The sequence below is a fragment of the Podarcis bocagei genome, assembly GCF_964188305.1.
Source record: "Podarcis bocagei genome assembly, chromosome: 10".
In the NCBI taxonomy this organism is placed as follows: domain Eukaryota; kingdom Metazoa; phylum Chordata; class Lepidosauria; order Squamata; family Lacertidae; genus Podarcis; species Podarcis bocagei.
Window position 1 is genome coordinate 69,868,655 of NC_138135.1, and position 18,817 is coordinate 69,887,471.

Below are 18,817 nucleotides of genomic sequence, written 5' to 3' on the forward strand. Positions count from 1 at the left end.
AACATTGCTGTTTGCAAATTAGTTATTTCAATTACTGTTAGATAACATAAACTCAGCCCAAAGTTAACTTATATTAGATTGAAAACTACAATTATTTACATGTATCAAACAGCAAATACGCTGAACAAATGCAACTCCAGACCAACTAAAGAGGCCTACAACTACAGTGGCATGACAGCTGACATATTATTCTCTCCCATTATGGATCTAATATAGAAGACAATCACAGCTGTCATGTGTCAGGGGACTGCCATCGGAACAGGGGAAGGAGGCAGGGGAATACAGAGAGCCTCGACGCCAGCTCCAGTGGTGGGGAAAGCCATACCTCAAGTAGAGTAGAGAGGGAAGGGGCCAGCCAAGCGAGGAGAGGGCTCAAAGATGCTACTGAGAGCCCAAGCGCCTCACCTAACCCAGCTGGCCAGGAGGGATGTGCGCCACTTCCGTCGTCCAGCTTGCACAGGGATGTGAAACACAACAACAACAACAACAACAACAACAACAACAACAACAACAATAATAATAATAATAAATTTTATTTATATCCCGCCCTCCCCAGCTGAAGCCGGGCTCAGGGCGGCTAACAACAATAAAATAGTGAAACATTCTAAAAACATTTCATTATAAAAATTAATTAAAATCAAATTGCTGGCAACCATAAGCTTAAGTTCTGTAAAGATTGCCAAAGGAGGGAGTCAGGCTGTGCCCTGACCAAAGGCCTGGTGGAACAGCTCTGTTTTGCAGGCCCTGCGGAAAGATGTCAAGTCCCGCAGGGCCCTAGTCTCTTGTGACAGAGCGTTCCACCAGATTGGAGCCGCAGCCAAAAAAGCCCTGGCTCTGGTTGAGGCCAGCCTAACCTCTCTGTGGCCTGGGACCTTCAAGATGTTTTTGTTTGAAGACTGTAAGTTCCTCTGTGGGACATACCAGGAGAGACGGTCCCGTAGGTACGAGGGTCCTAAGCCGTATAGGGCTTTAAAGGTTAAAACCAGCACCTTAAACCTGATCCAAGGAGGGGAGGTGGAGATTTGGGGTGTCTAAGTTCTTACATTGGGGAAAAGCCGGAAGGGGCCACTCCCGGATTCTGCAAGTGACTAAGATGGACATGAACTTTGTGGTTATGCACTGTAAATAGTTTGCACCAATAAAACCTGTAAAAGACAGGTCAGAGTCCTGCCTGGTTACTCACGAGCAACCACCACCCGCACCACCCGCACATTAATTGACAATTCCTTACATACTGAATCATTAACTATTTTTCCAAATTGTTCCACACTGGGCTGGAAGCATTCTTGTACTGTTGGTTTTCTTGGAATCAAAAATAAAAGTACTTCATTCTGGGGGAGAAAAATTCCATTTCACTTTTGACCCTTGATAAGATAAGCTGCTGTTCCTGCTAAAATGACATTGGTAAGTGTGTTACATTTAGAATAGCAAAAATGTTCAGATAATTTTAAGTGTAATGAAAATCTTATGGATTACTATAGTATGCAAACACACAAAACCAGCAGCATGGTTGAATTTTATCTTGGTAATTCGCATTCCAAAAGTTGGCCATTCTATTTTTCAAGATATTTACTGACTTGCAGATTGCAATGGCTTCTAACAAATGGTTAATGTTATTATATTTTAAAATGTTTTTACTTAATGTTACTAACATACAAGTAAGTTTTGCTTTAAGTAAATGTTTTACTTTAATGTTACTAACATGCAATATTTGTTCCTTTCACTATTATGACAGAATTTCTTGTAATGGCAAGTGGAAAAAACTGAATCTGAAATCCACACCTCCCAACTCACTCACTCTTAAATCAATTCAAGCACACTATTGCAATTTTCTATAAAAAGGAGCTCCCCTCCCCTGATAATTCAAATATTATTTTTATTACAGTTCAGTTTAAAAATACAAAGACCATGCAAGAGGAAATCTTATGGTGAGTTAGTTGGCTATCACCCAGGGTTCTATAATGCATCTTTAAAGTACAAACAGGTTCTCTTCACTAACTAAACAGGCATGAAACTATACCATTTAAAAATACTTAAGTACCGTGTGGGATCACACTCACAGAGCGCTCAACCAAATGTCCGAGGGAAGCCTGCAAGCAGGAGCAAAGTGAAACAGGGCTCTTCCTGTTTGTGATTCCAAGCACTGGGCATTCAGTGGGCATGCAGAGATAGAACATAGCCATCATGATTGAGGTTGAATCCTGACAAGACAAAAGTGCTGTTTTTGGGGACAGGGGGTGGGCGGGTGTGGGGGATTCCTTGGTCCTGAATGGGGTAACTGTGCACCCTTGAAGGACCAGGTGCGCAGCCTGGGAGTCATTTTGGACTCACAGCTGTCCATGGAGCCGCAAGTTAATTCTGTGTCCAGGGCGGCTGTCTACCAGCTCCATCTGGTACGCAGGCTGAGACCCTATCTGCCCACAGACTGCCTCACCAGAGTGGTGCATGCTCTGGTTATCTCCCGCTTGGACTACGGCAATGCGCTCTATGTGAGGCTACCTTTGAAGGTGACCCGGAAACTGCAATTAATCCAGAATGTGGCAGCTAGACTGGTGACTGGGAGTGGCCGCCGGGACCACATAACACCAGTCCTGAGAGATCTGCATTGGCTCCCAGTACATTTCCGAGCACAATTCTAAGTGTTGGTGCTGACCTTTAAAGCCCTAACGGCCTCGGTCCTGTATACCTGAAGGAGCTTCTCCACCCCCATTGTTCAGCCCGGACACTGAAGTCCAGCACCGAGGGCCTTCTGGCGGTTCCCTCATTGTGAGAAGTGAGGTTACAGGGAACCAGACAGAGGGCCTTCTCGGTAGTGGCGCCCACCCTGTGGAACACCCTCCCTTCAGATATGAAGGAAATAAGCAGTTATCTTCTTATTAAAAGACATCTGAAGGCAGCCCTGTTTAGGGAAGTTTTTAATATTTAATGCTGTATTGTTTTTAACACTCAATTGGGAGCCGCCCAGAGTGGCTGGGGAAACTCAGCCAAATGGGCGGGGTATAAAAAATAAATTATTATTATTATTATTATTATTATTATTATTATTATTATTATTATTATTATTATTATTATTATTATTATAGCTACTGCTAGCCCTATCCTCCATGAATTTGTCTACCACTCTTTTGAAGCCATCCAAGCTGGTGGCTATTGCTACATTTAATGATTTTTCTAGATCACAGACAGAAGATGGTCTATTCAAAACCAAGCAATTAAAAATTTTTTTTAGCTTTGGGGATTCTTAAAATTAGTTCTCTGAGTAACAGAAGAATCAAGACGTTACATGATGTTGTACTGAGAACCATAGAATTGAAGCCATGGGTCTCCAAGAAAGCTAGCATGCATATTGATTACATTTGCTATAGATCTTGCCACCCTGCAAATTACAATGTTGAAAGATAAAATCCATAGCTCCTTAATTCAATCCATTAGTAAATTTCAGCTAGATTTGCTGCCATTATTCAAAGCCAATTAGCATTCTAAGGGCACCAACTTAAAACCACAAAAAGGAAGATTCCAAGCGTGCAAAAACAAAGCAAAGTCTACATTTAATTCATTTAGATTTGCATCTAAAATTGTTGGGTTTAAAATAAAAATGTAATCTGTAAAATGTAACATATTTGGATAGTTTCTTTTTCACCTATTATTATCATCAATCTTTATTACGGTCCAGAGACCCAACAAATCGTTACAAAGCAATACACAATTCATACAGCCTACCTCCAGGTTAAACAAGCATTTTGTTCAGAATATAGGGATCATTGGTTTTTGCAACCACCGATAAAAACTTTGCCACTATTATTATTATTATTATTATTATTATTATTATTATTATTATTATTATTGCTCCTTATTGTGATTTTAAAAGGGTAATTAATTTTTTCACTAAAGAGTACAAAAGACATTGCAAACAAAAAATGTATCTATATCATGTGTGTATACAAATAAATATTTGTGTGTACTACACACACATTTCACACACAGAGCATCTAAATGGCAGTGCAGCTCTAACTTTACTTTCAATAACAAACAAACAAATTACACTAACCTCCATCCATCCTTTGGAAGATAACTGAAGGCTCCATCTATAACACTTGCAAAGAACTGTCCTCCTGTGATGAAGAGTGTGTTTATAGTAACTAATCTGCCTCTTAGATGAGGTGGAGCAACTTCTGCAATGTATACTGGGACTGTCATAGAAGCAATACCTGGAAGAAAGTAATTAAAATTCAGTATGAACCTATTTACAAATAAGAACTATTATTTTATCATTGGCATGTGTTATCTACAATTATGACACTCAATCATAAACAGGAGGAAACGTTCTACCTTTCAAATAAGTAATCAAACCAAAGTACATGCTATATAAATACAGCATGTTTACAGCGCATCTGAAAGATAAGAGTTCCAAACGGAGGAGAAATCATTTGATCGTGAATACAGCATAGAGAATTGCACTGCAAGTTGAAAATAATCAGATAAGAGATTGTCAATAGATAAGCAAACAGAAGCTGAACATGTAGGAAGCGTGGTGACTATATGTTTGGAGGGATTTATATCCCTCATTTCAAAGCATAATACAAAAGAATAGTAGCAAACAACATAGCCGACTAAAAAAGGAATGAGTTGTAAGCAATCCATTAAGGGATATCTGTAACCATTAAAAATCATCAAAGGCAATTAAAGCCTAATAGAACAGGGCATATGTCATCTGGCACCTTAGCATATTTTAGCCCACTATCAACCCGGGCTACATTATGACTCCCTCATACTGGTGTATTTCCATTGACATGAACTAAATTACCAGCAGGTCCACAAAGCACTTTATTAAAATAGATTTCAGTAACAGGCATCTTACCAAATTGCTACAACTTTCTATGAAAAAAGTAAGCTAACTAGTTTTTGTGGCTGTATTTTTTATGTTGTGTTTGTCTCAAAGCACACCTAGTACTTAGAGATTAGTCTAAGTACTTAGAGAGTTAAGAATATTATAATCTTATATCCATCGGAAACTTACTTATTCTGCCAATTCAGCTGTATCAAGTCAGATGCTAGAAACCAACCCCTTTTCGAAACCAAAGCCAGAAGAACTGTATCAGATACACTTTGTCTCTGTCTTCACAGGGAAGAGCATAGAGCAGATCTCTGTGCCTGAACTAACTTTTGCAGAAATGGAGTCTTAAGAATTAATTAAAATAATAATTATTATTATTTTTTAAAAAGCATGCTAAGAAGTCCAGTGATCCACTGAATTGTTGGCCCATACTTTATCTGCACTGAGCTTGCAGAAATAATTCAATTCCAGGTGAGCTGAGTGCCAGGCAAGCTCTGTATTTTATATGAATTACGCTCTTCACTACTCTTGGTTCTCAGGTTGGCTGCCTTGGAATGGATTTTGTTGCAGGACTAATATATTGAACCTAAGAACACTAAGATTTTTAAAGACAGTAACGAACAAAAAAAAAAGCTGTCTTTTGAACAGCCTCAATAAGCTGAACTGCCATACTCTATGTTCTTCAACCTTGGGTACCCAGATGTTGTTGGGCTGCAACTCTCATCATCCCGAAGCTGTAGCTGAAGATGATGGGACCACATCTGGGCAGCCATGGTTGAAGAACACTGTGTACTGAGCTTGCAGGACTCTGCAAGGGACAAACTAGAAACATGCAGCAGAAACTCTCCCAGCAGCCATTTGTACAGGTTACAACCAAGACGAAATCCCTTTCATCTTCAAATGCTTTGTGATAGATGAGCCCAGGCTACTTGTGTCAGTTTCTCCAATTTGTGGCCACCGTTCAACAGATACCTGCCAGCAGCATATTGTACACGGTATTATGCTAGCCAAACAGATGGCCTAAACCACCAATTACAGGAAATTATGAGATAGGATAAATTGAAAGATACAAAAGAGCTGGTTATGGTTTTCAGTTCCACACAACAAAGTTGCTGGAACCTCTCTTCTGCCAACTCTGTCCCACCATGTTAAACTGAAATGGGATGAAGGAGTGCAAGTTAATGCTTACGGACACAATTAGATTTAGAGCCAAACTAAACATTACAAAATGTGCATTATCTGCATTGTCTTTCTATATATATATTTTTGTCTGTCTTCTTTCTAAGACTTGGCTTCTCCCTGCCAGCCACAAATCAAGGGGATGGCAGATGGTGATTCACACATTACACAATGTTTACATTACACATTACTAGGTAGGAGGAACGGTGGCAGCTTTGAACATTTTAATGTCTGTTTTCCCCCTTTAAGATCCTCCAGCTAATTCAACTTATTAACACTACACACTGCTTTTCAAAGTCTATCATTCTCATTGTGAAATGTTTGCAGTATGGGAAAATATTTCATTCTAGAGAAAGAATTTGTAGTGGATATAAGTTTTTAGGTGATGTACAAGTTAATGAACAACCAAGGAAATATGGCTGCTTAGCTATACTCATAAGAGCAAACTCTAGGGGCCAAGGTCCCATTGTGTCTCCCCCCATAAAGTATTTGATGGGGCTGCATTCCCAAAGCCTTTCATTAACTTTTAGACAAAATATGCAATACGGAAAACTTGGGTTCATGTTCAGAATGGAGACCCATGACATGCTTCAGAAATGTACCAGAAATGACAGACATTAACATGAAATTTATTAGTTACGATGGTATATTTGAATTCCAAAGTCAATCTGAAGTTCATGAATCACAAACACAGATAACTTTAGATAACTTTAAAAAGAAATAGATATAGTCTTATTACAATAATATTTGCCAATGTTAGCAAGCTTCTGATATTGTATGTCCTAAATGATGATGATGCTAATAATAATAATAATAATAATAATAATAATAATAATAATAATAATTTATTATTTATACCCCGCCCATCTGGCTGGGTTTCCCCAGCCACTCTGGGTGGCTTCCAACAAAACACTAAAATACAATAACCTATTAAACATTAAAAGCTTCCCTAAACAGGGCTGCCTTCAGATGTCTTCTAAAATTTTGGAAGTTATTTTTCTCTTTGACATCTGATGGGAGGGCGTTCGACAGGGCGGGTGCCACTACCGAGAAGGCCCTCTGTATTTCTTACAAGAGAAATACAAAAACTTGGTTGTATAATCATTCATTTATGCATTTTATTTGTATGCCGCTTTTCCACAAACAAAAAAATCATGCTCTAAGTGCTTACAACAAAGAAAACATAAATACATTTCACCACAAAAACATTTCATAAAAACATAGCGCAAAACAATAGCAAATATACTAATATACAAACCCCCCATTATCAACATGATAAAGATAACAAGATTACTTAAACAACACGCAGCAGCCAATAGCGAAAATAACAAAAGATGTGTCATATCAAGCACAGGGCTTACACTTAATGAGTTAAAGGACACATCCAACCAACTCATGTTCCAGATGTGGCTGTGAAGATAAGAGGCAGGTCACTTCAAAGTAGCGCTGCTTCTTATACACATTAACTGAATCAATTAATGTCATATCAAGCAGTGCACATTAATTTATGTGAACTATATTTAGATAATACAGGACATTCCTAACAAAAGATAGTTAATTATCCCCGTGATCCAAAAGGGGGTGTTTAAATTACACCTTGGCATTTTCCAATAAGCTTTTGTTAGTCTAAATAAATGCAGTTGCTCTGGGCAAGTACATCAGCATCAGTATAAAGGAAGAAGCTATGAATATAACAGCCACTGATGTGGGGTCAAAAATGCTCCATGAACGATTATCTACTTTGAAATGACTTGTTTCATAAATTAAATCAGTGGTATACCGTATTTTTTGCTCTATAAGACTCACTTTTTCCCTCCTAAAAAGTAAGGGGAAATGTGTGTGCGTCTTATGGAGTGAATGCAGGCTGCGCAGCTATCCCAGAAGCCAGAACAGCAAGAGGGATTGCTGCTTTCACTGTGCAGTGATCCCTTTGCTGTTCTGGCTTCTGAGATTCAGAATATTTTTTTCCTCCTCCAAAAACTAGGGGCGTCTTGTGGTCTGGTGCGTCTTATAGAGCGAAAAATACGGTAATTCAAGACAAATTCAAATCAGATTAGGCAACCGGAAGGATAATAGACAAATCTTTAAGATGTAAACAATATAAGTGCAGCGTTATCCTATTGCACTGCTAAATATCTTAGGATACGACCAGCCAATCGCCCCTCAGATTTGGTTTTGAGACTTTGCCATTAACAAAATCTGACTGGTGACATAGCTTTATGATACTGCCACATTTATTATACCATTTTTGAATAGTATTTTTGAATAGTATTAAAAAGGGATGCGGGTGGCACTGTGATCTAAACCACTGAGCCTCTTGGGTTTGCTGATTGAAAGGTTGGCAGTTCGAATCCCCGTGATGGGGTGGAAAGAAATTGCAATTGAGTAGATTGCAATTGAGTAGATTGGAAGTCTAACACAAAGGTGGGGTGTGGGGTGGTGGATGGTGATGGGAAAAGGAATTATTTGTGGGATTGAGTGTAGGTATGTTTGAATATTTTTAAGGATTGTATGAAATGTATGTTTGTATGTTTGTATATTTGTAATATATGTGTATTAATGATGAATTATTTTAACAATAAAAACTTATTTTTAAAAAAAGAAAAAAGAGCAAAGCCAGAGGAAAATGGCACTAGGAACACAGAGGAAACAATCCCTGTAAACAGATGAAAATGTAAAGGAGCTACACTAAAGGGGCTATTCAGGAAACAGTGCATCCATTGAAAACCTCCCTTTCTCCCCAAAATTACCGTAATAGGCTACACTTCAGCTTAGCCCTCCCAGCTATGCTGATTATAAAAGATTACCTTTAGCTGTTCCAAGCGCATCACGTACCCCAACTTGCTCTTGCTGGTAACTAATGAAGTTCTACCTTTTAAACAAATATTTAATTTCAGTATGTGCTGCCTCATCTCTTTCCCCTCCTTGGTTAGGAAACTCTCAGTTCCAAGTCACATGGGATGAATAAATCCTCAGGCTTTTTGCTAGCTGCTGGGCAGAAAGGTCTATTAACACTTCTGATTTTTCCATCACCTGCATGACAGTTTGAGATAAGAGTTTTTACTGTTCAATTGCAGGATCTGGAAGGAGTGTTAATAGACGCAGTAGAAACACAGAGGTAGCAGGATGTGTGTGTGTGTGTGTGTGTGTGTGTGTGTGTGTGTGTGTGTGTGTGTGTTCCACAATATAATGTAGTATTTTCTGCACAAAAAAGCCACCATTAAAACAACTGGCATTAAGAACTGTTCTCACCAGTTGTTAGAAGTTGAGTGTGACCTGCCTGCTTCCCTATCAGATTGTTGGTATCCTCTGGCTCAAAAGACAATAGACCACCTCTGGGGGTGAAGTCAAACCACTGCAATAGCAACACCGAAGTGACCTCTTTATGGTGCTAGCCTGGACAGTGTGTATGGAGGTCCTGGTGGTAGTAACTAAATTTTAGTCAGAGTAGACCCATTGAAATTAATGAACCTAACTTAGTAATGTTCCTTCGTTTCAATGGGTCTACTCTGAATAAAATATAATTGAATATCACCATAAGGAACAAGTGATTTAATCCTTCTAAGTGTTTACTTTGGGGGCAATAGCTTTCCAAGCCATGTGCCCATGACCTTTCATCCTCTCCCTTTTGACATTCTGGCTGGTTTTTGGCTGGCTGAGATGGTTTTATGATACTGGTATCAATCATTCGTTTTGTTTCCTTCTGCCACTTTTATCTGTTCTGTTTTATCTCACTGATGTATGCTGCTTAAATTTTTGTATTTTCCCCATGTCGTACTGTTTTAGATGCTAGCTCCCTTGGATTACTTTTAGGAAAATAAGGGTTGTAAGTCTTAAATAAAAATATTAGCAACAGTAGACTTTAGACTATTACATTTGGAAAATTTCCTTTATATGTATCTTTTTTCGTGTCAAATTGAGCCAACATGGTATAGTGGAAGTGGGAAATCAATGCTTACATCTGCAATACTTTAGGATTTCACAACATGACCGTTAAGGTGGGTGCCATCATATTTTCACTTGCTTGGAGCCTTACGAGCTCTTGACATTATCATACAAATCCAAATATTCCAAACATCAATGGGAGAATAATTTGAAGAGCTTTTAAAACCAATTTGAACTCCGTTTTTATAGTATGTATTTTCTGAAAAAAATAACCTGAATATAAATATGTTGGTCTACATTTATCTCATAAAACTGAATCATGACCATCTGTCAGACAGATAAAAGCTACTTTAGGTGTGGGCATTATAAATACAGTAGGCTGCATATTGTATTTATTATTATGAGGTTCCAAATGAACCCACGACTAGCTACTCATCACGGTGCAGAAATTTCGGAAGTGTAACTTGGCAAGATCATCCATTAAGCCCATATGGATGGTCCTGTACTTCAACAAGGATATTTACTTTCCATCACATTCTATTTTAGCCAGCACTATTTTGTACAGTTACTACCATCTGCTGCTTCTTGAAAACACTTGTTACAGCCATCTTATGGCCATATACTCTGAACTCAGTCCCGCTTTGCTCACTAGTATTGAATGCCAAATCCATAAGAATTGCAAATCCATAAGGATTGCACCCAACAGAAATCTGGCTGCTGTTTCCAAGCAAATAAAATTCAGCAGCATGATTCAAAGATTAAAAATGTGTTCTTAGGTTATATTCAGTCTCTTGTTGGCCTTGTTGCTGGCATCTATCTGTCTTGGGAGACAATGGAAGAGTGCACCTTCAGGGGTAAAACCAAACTGTTGGCGAGTTACAGCACCTGCTATGGCTGTAGAGACCGATATGGAAGAGACATGTATTGTTGCAGCAGGGTCAGATGAAGCCATCTGGTTTTGCTGCTATGGATGCACAATGGTGTTTCTTCTCCCTGCACTCCTCCCAGCAGTCATACCTCCTCTGGTCACTGCTGTGGATAGACAACCTGCCTTCAGGCATTGTAATTGTCTGTCTCCCATATGGCGGGTTTAATGTTGCCAGCCTTCATGTCAAGATCGCAGACATCTTTGTAACACAGAGTTGGTCTGCTAACAGGCCTAGTGCCTGAAGCCAGCTCCCCATAGAGCATGTCCTTGGTGATCCTGCCATATAAATTCAATAAATAAATCTTCCATTCCGTGGACATGACCAAGCTGGCGTAGACGTCACTGAGATCAGAGTACAAAGATGCTGGGAATGCGTGCTTCGGAGTCAGATCATTGTTTGGTCCTGCTATGCAATGCTCAAAATTTTCCTAATGCAGCACATATGAAAGGCATTGAGGCATTGGTCCTGGTGGATGTAAGTTGCCCACGACTCTTTCCCATAAAGCAGTGTGCTCAACATGCAAGCCTGGTAGTCCTTCATCTTGGTATTGGTCATTAGCATCACATTCTCCCATACCCTTTTGAAGAGGCGAGCTATTGCTGTAGCAGCCTTGCCAATACACTTGTGCAGCTCAGCATCAATGGAAAGGTTGCTGGTTATGGTGGAGCTCAGGCAGACAAAATTGTCTAGGACCTCAAGCATGTGGTCACCACTGCTGATGCGTGTTTAGAGATTACCCACATTTTTAAAAAAGCTTTCAAGCTCTTGGACTTGCTGGGGGGGGGGGAGGCCCACTTGATGTGCCAGTTTTGGAAGGCTAGAGATTGTCCTGCAAAAGCATCCCTGAGCCTTGCAGAGGTGGTGCGCTGAGCAGACATTGCCCAGCAAGCAAAGTGGAGAGCTTAAAAGCTCTTTTTGCTCCAGGTAACCACAAGTGGATCCAGAATGAAAAAAGCTTTTAAGTTCTCTGTTATGCTTGGGATTTGATTTTTGGAATTTTAACCATCCTGCCTTCTACCACATTTGGTTGAAATCGTGCAAGACAAATAATAATAATAATAATAATAATAATAATAATAATAATAATAATAATAATAATAATAATAATAATAATAATATATTATTTATACCCCGCCCATACAAATGCATGTAATATGAGGGATTACTGAAAAATAACCCAAGTGGCAGAGTAATAAGTGATTGGCTGAATTCTGCCCTACTAGGGTTTGGCACTTTTTATGTCTATTTCAACGGAAGGATTAAGCATGTGCTGAAATCTCTCCTATTCATCCACAGGTTTGAAGGGTGCTTGACTTAATTTCCACTCTACCTTCTTGTAGCCTGTCTTTCTTATGGTGTTTCAATATCAATTTTGCAGCATAGTTATAAAGTGGTTAGGAGACCAAAGGTATTTATTTGCCAGGATGCCACAGTGGCTCACTCATGATAAACTGATTTTGTAAAATTGGGGAGAGTGCAGAGGTAATAGCATGAATAGCAGGGCAAGTACAGCACCATGAATAGCAGAGGAAGACAACTCCTGTACTTTAATATATGAACCACTCTCAGGCTTTGCATTTTAGCATGGAAATTTCCTAAAATGCAATCTCCACAGCTAATTCAAAAGGACTCCTTCTATATATAAAACTAGATTTTAACACTATGCACTTAGCCAATTTAGAGGAAATCCAACACTGAAGATGCAAGAGAATTTATCCAATATTAAACTTCAAGTGCCTTCAGCTTCTTTTTTGCTTCTCTGCAGACCAAAAGACACTTTCATTAATAATTTTCTTTCAATGTTGTGCTCATGAACTACACCCTAGGCTTGAGTATGAATCATTGTTATTGAATGGAAAGTGACTGGAAGAGGGAAAAGTTGGATAAAAATGGTGCCTTAAACTCACTAGAAAGTTAACATTTTGAAGGAGGTATATTTTTATCATGTACCTACTAAACCAACTGTTCAGGAATAGCACTATCCAAGCAAAAATGAACAAGGATAGCATTTCTAGAAGCGTATTTATTACAATAATTTATATCCTGTCTTCCTGGATACAAGTCCTTCAAAGGCAAATTACAAGTAACATTTAACTACTTTTAAAAAATCACAATAATATAGACATACTGGTGTCATCAGGATCCTTCCATCATGGCAACTGTTAGTAGCATAGCCGAGTGACAGACTCTATCATGGGGAGCTGAGAGTCTTGCCAGAGCAAACCCCGATGTCTCCTTCCCTCTTTCCTGGTATGTTTGAGGTTTGTCACAGTAACAAAAGGCTTTATCCACTGACAGCTATTTATCAAGCTTTATTAATATGAGGGATTTTAAGAAGGTAGTTTGCATGTTCACTTAGACACCAGCTTTACAGACCTTAAAAAGTCCTTTTAAAAAGGTCCCTATTCCACAGGTTCAAGTCAAACTACAATCAGACACAGGAGTGGTATCCTTCCTGTTTAATTAACTGAACCTGGTAACCTCCAATTCAGAGACCCACTCAAGTCAATTTTTGTCCAGTGTTCAGTCATTTTCCATTGGGGAGAATGAAGTGATTAACTTTATCTTCCTTGGTCTAATGACTGCTCCTCAAGCCAATAATTAAAGAGAGCATAAAAGCAATGAACACCAAGGGCAAATAAAGAAAAAAGACAAAATCTTAATACATGAAGTCTGATCTATATATAAACTAGTCACAGCTTCTGAATAAAAGCTTATGCCCCTACAACATGTAAAAGTACCTGCATCAAGTGTCCTATCCTATGACATGGATGGTTAACATTCTCAGTTAATGCTTAAATATTTTTCATATTGGGGCAGGAGAGGTAAATAAACTCAAAGCAATTACGCAGCGAAAACACATTGTCTATAAGCAGACACCGAAATGCTGAAAAACCAATGCCGACCTGAGGAGCACCCTATTGTACCAATACTCGGGCTTGTGGCTGCGCCACACCAGCCTGCTTGAGGCATGTTTTACCAATCTTTTACAATGCTTAATAGATTGTATGAACAGTTTTGCAGGTAGCAATAATAATAAAACGCATTTCCAACTGTGTGGCTTCTTGCTACCTAACATCTTTTTTTAAAAAAACGGCTTCTACTCTGCTGCAGGGGTGCACATAATATTTTACTGTTCTACTGGTTTTATTAGTTATGTGAATAAGGAATGTGCAAGGAACAATTCTCTAAAATCACCATCAGATCAGTAGGAAATGAATGCTGGTTGCCTTCACTACACCCTAATTAACACTCGCAAATGAAGGAAGACCATGAATTGCTCCTGATCTTTTAGCCATGGTGAAGAGATCAGCAGCATTACGTCTGCACAAGCTCTACATCTATTTGGGCAACAGTCCGCCCAGGGGAATAGAAAAAGTGCTGCTGGTTGTCTGGGTAACCAACCATTTCAAGGATAACTAAAACAACCCTATAATACAGCTTCTCGATGACACATGTCACTTCACACTCAGTTTCCAAAAAGCTTATTGCTTGACAGAATGCTTCATTATCTTTTTCACATCACCATGCAACAGAATGAGAAACCATGGAACAACAAAACGCATCCCAGTGGAAGGGTTCTTGTACTATGTCATTAAAAACTGGGAACTGTAATCAGATCTCAAAGTAGATTATGTGTATAATTTCAGGGATTTAATACGCCGACATGAAGCAATACTCAAAGTGCAATGAATCACGTCAAACATATGCTTGCTGTTTTCCAGCCAAAGAAACAATGCATATTACCAAAATGTATTTGGTAATTAATTGCACTTTCCAAGTTGACTTCCCTGGAAGCTGACATTACTGCAGTCATTAAGAATCTGAAACTGTTTTAGCATTGAAACCTATGCCCTTCCGTTAAATATCAAGTCTTAGGTTTCCCCAAATACAAACAGAATCATAAAACAAATGTAAAGGACTAGTAGAAGTGGACAGAGAAGTCACTGCAACCCTCAGTGCCTCAACTCTGCATCTTCCCCTTCTATTTATCCACTACTTATCTGAGAATCCCAGGTTTTCTCAAGCACATACACAAAAAGACAAATATTTTCAATAAAAGTTGTTCTATTGTATATACTGTAGAAAGCATCTAAGCTGGACAGTAAAGGAAATTTATCCTATCTATCTACTGTGCTTCTACTTGCAAAACATGAGTATCTCAAGTCCAGAGTTCTGCAACTCCAGCATGCTACAAACAGAAAAAATTGGGTATCTTTGCTGTTCTACTACTACATCAGTAGTAGCCTTCTTGCAACCAGTCTCTGGATTTTCATTACAACATGGATGACATGCTTAAACACTCCAAATATCAACCCCACAGACAGAAATAGGGACCTCAATTTCTGTAGATTTCCAATTATTCTGCTCAAGTTTTTCACCTTGAAAATATCTGTCGCCTTCTAAGGGCAACATGTTATACAGCAGTCAAGTAATTTGAATAACTTACACATCTTAATTTAAATTCATGTGCATCTACTGATTTCCCTAATGAACCAGAAGCAGTTCAAATACTGGAATGCTCATTATGCAGCTTCCAAAGAGAAACAGAAAACTCACACCTCATTTGTCTGTCTTACAAAGCAGTCCCTGTACAGAAGATGTACTGAAGAACAACAGTCAACATAGGTTGACTGTCAAGTAACAACAGAAATCTGTTCATGCATTAGTAATAAGCATCACTCCCATTATTTACTGCAGACACTGGCTGTCAGTACATAGCCCCCATTAATTTGGTAGCTGCTGCACTTTAAGTTTGACCTCTCGTACTGTAATCGCTCCTAGCCACACTGAGTGGATGGAATGGATTTTTAAAATCAGATTTAAAAAACAAAAACAAATACAGTGGTGCCTCGCAAGACGAAAAGAATCCGTTCTGTGATTCTCTTCGTCTAGCGGTTTTTTCGTCTTGCGAAGCAAGCCCATTGAAGGATTAGCGGATTAGCGCTATTAGCGGCTTTTAGCGGCTTATCTGCTGATCGGATCATCTGATAAGCGGCTTAGCGGCTTAGAAAAAGGGGGGGAGGGGGAAAAACCAGCAGGAACTCGCAAGACATTTTCGTCTTGCGAAGCAAGCCCATAGAAAATTCGTTTTGCGAAGCACCTCCAAAACAGAAAACTCTTTCGTCTAGCGAGTTTTCCGTCTTGCGAGGCATTCGTCTTGCGGGGCACCACTGTACAGCATGTTTCAAAACAACCTAATTTGAAAAGAAACAGAATAAAAAATATGTTCAAGTCTTAACTTAGGTCTTAAAAATTATTCATAAATATCTGCCAAACAAAGAGTTAAAAATCAGTGGTGTTCTGAATAGAAAAATGAGATAGTGTCATGTACTGTATCATGGGGGAAGGAAGAGAAATGTGCTTTAAATGTAAAGCATTTTTTAAAGCATTCAGCAGTAAATTTCAAGGTTCTGTTTTACTAAAGGATAAATAAAGGTAAAGGACCCCTGACCATAAGGTCCAGTCGTGACCGACTCTGGGGTTGTGGCGCTCATCTCGCTTTATTGGCTGAGGGAGCCGGCGTACAGCTTCCGGGTCATGTGGCCAGCATGACTAAGCCGCTTCTGGCGAACCAGAGCAGTGCACGGAAACGCTGTTTACCTTCCTGCCAGAGCGGTGCCTATTTATCTACTTGCACTTTGACGTGCTTTCAAACTGCTAGGTTGGCAGGAGTTGGGACCAAGCAACGGGAGCTCACCCCGTCGCGGGGATTCGAACCGCCAACCTTCTGATCAGCAAGTCCTAGGCTCTGTAGTTTAACCCACAGCGCCACCCGCGTCCCTAAAAGGATAAATATTTCACTTCAAAAGTGGTCGTTCAGGGCATTAGAGTTTTCAGTGATTTTTAAAAAGCTGACATATTAGAAGCTTTCAGGCTGCTATACTTTCCAGTGTTCAAAGTATGTTAATTGCCTGCAAAAACTTCAGCAACATCTACACAAGCAAGCTCTGGCGAAAGCTAACTGAAATTGGAATTAAGAAACAAGCCTATATAGAAGGACAGCTGGAAGTGTTTTATTTTTTTTTATGCATACAACTCACCCAAGGGCAAACTTCTAGCATTTCTCCTCACTTGTCAGTGTGGGGGTTATAGAAAATGGATACAACATGCACTGTTCCTTAAACAAAAACATTAAACAGTAGTTTGTACCTGCATCGCATACAGTATTTTCAATGCAAAATTAGAAGCAAACTCACTACAAGTTTTTCATTTAAAGCTATTAAGCACAAATCTGTTGTTGGTGGGGAAAGCATGTGCTGGATGTTGTTATACAGCTACATTACTAAATCACAGGTATGTGGCTAGCTGATAGCCACATACTGGTATTCATGTTAGAAACTCCTCAATATATAAGCTAAGTGCCAAATGGCTCCTTAAACCAGGTTTACAGTCACAAACAAACGTTTAAACAAATAGAATGGAAGGCCTAGTTGCCATTTTGGGGCCAGAACGGTTCGAAAGTCGTATTTTTCAATATGACTTTTTTGTTCCTGAAATTCATTCTGATTGTGCAGATAAAATATAACAGATATGTGTTGCTAGTGTGTGAAAATAGTCAAGACCCAAGGATCCCCGGGCATGTACCTCCAGATGGTGGAGACGTCAGGAGCCAGGATGGCACCCAGGCATCTTCACTTGGTCGCAGGTGGCTGATAGCCAGGTGCAAAATATACCTGGCAAATTTCTAATGCTGGTGTATATACCAGTGGTAAGTAAGAACTATTACCATACAACAAGGCAATAAACCTCTTATCAGCAAAGGCAGCTGGATTCTTTGTTTCTCCCCTTTCCATCAGAATTCCACAAAAGCACTGACACAGGTGTGCTGGCTATTAAGTTTTGTGGACTTAACTGCAAAGCTGCTCTACTGAACAACAATCAACATGACAACATGAATTATAATGTCTAGGACTTTATACTAATCAACTAAATAGCAATTATTTGGCATCAATTCAGTATCACCAACCATGTTCATACTGACAGCAGTGGTGATAATTTAATAAGGTACCTCTATTTAATAGTATTTAACGCAGTTTTTAATATATCAAAACAAGAAACAATGTTGAAAGATAAAATATAAAATCAGTAAAGACAATAGCCTTGTCCAAAACATTAAGTCACAATACACACAAAATGAAAACTTCTACTAGTGCCCCAAAACTCAAGAACACAGAAAAGATGAGTCAGTTTTCCTTATTGCTCTTTAGTGTTCCAACCTATTATGTCTAATTTGAACATACACTTACTGTTCAGAAATGTTTATTGGTTTTTTTTACAGCCCTCAAGAAGTTACTTAAGCCCCTTAGCTCCCTCTGATGGTCGATTTGACAATGAAAAAGTTAATTGTGATTTTTTTCAAGAACAGAAAAGAGGCCTTTAAATTTAGGGATATGGTACTAGAAGCACTCTAGATATTGTTGGATTCCCAAGTCCCATCAGTCCCAACCTGCATGGCCAATGGTAACTTAGTCTAAAAACCTCTAAAGGTCTACAGGTTCTTGTGTCTCCCTTAAATCTTGCTGCTGCTGCTACTACTATTATTTTTAATTACCCACTCTTTACAATAATGTCCCAGGACGGGTTACATCAATTTTAAATTCTGTATTAAAAACAGTTCAAAACAAATTACAGTCACAGGAATACTTTAATACTTGAAGTCTTGGGTTATTTTCATTTGGTTGGTATGATTATGTTTTTTCCATTAGATGTTGTGTTCAGCGTATCAGAACCTGAAAATAATTGATTAAGCCTTTCAGAGATGTTGCATTCTACCCAAGAATTGAAATAATTATCTTTCTCTACAAAGAACCCAGTTGACTTCCAAATGACTTCCAAGCATCCTGCTACAAACTAGGTCCACTCCTGCTTGCTTTTATACTGCAACAGGCACTTTTAAGACACCCTGCAGACCAAAGCAAGTTTTTTAAGTTCTTATCTTACCACCAGGAAAAAAACAAAGCCTGCTGAAGGCTACACCTATAAACAC

General features: G+C 39.0%; 1 protein-coding gene across 2 annotated transcripts in view; it reads right to left on the reverse strand.

Annotated features, from left to right (window-relative positions):
* Positions 1-18,817, reverse strand: part of SLC2A13 (solute carrier family 2 member 13) — a 103,285-nt gene that overhangs the window by 78,051 nt on the left and 6,417 nt on the right. For both annotated transcript variants that reach the window (XR_014012539.1, XM_081211627.1), the window contains exon 2: positions 4,049-4,208. Coding sequence is in view for 1 of the 2 variants with exons in the window: in XM_081211627.1 (XP_081067753.1) it covers positions 4,049-4,208 (160 nt within the window). In the remaining variant the exon portion in view is untranslated. The remainder of the gene's footprint in view (positions 1-4,048; positions 4,209-18,817) is intronic.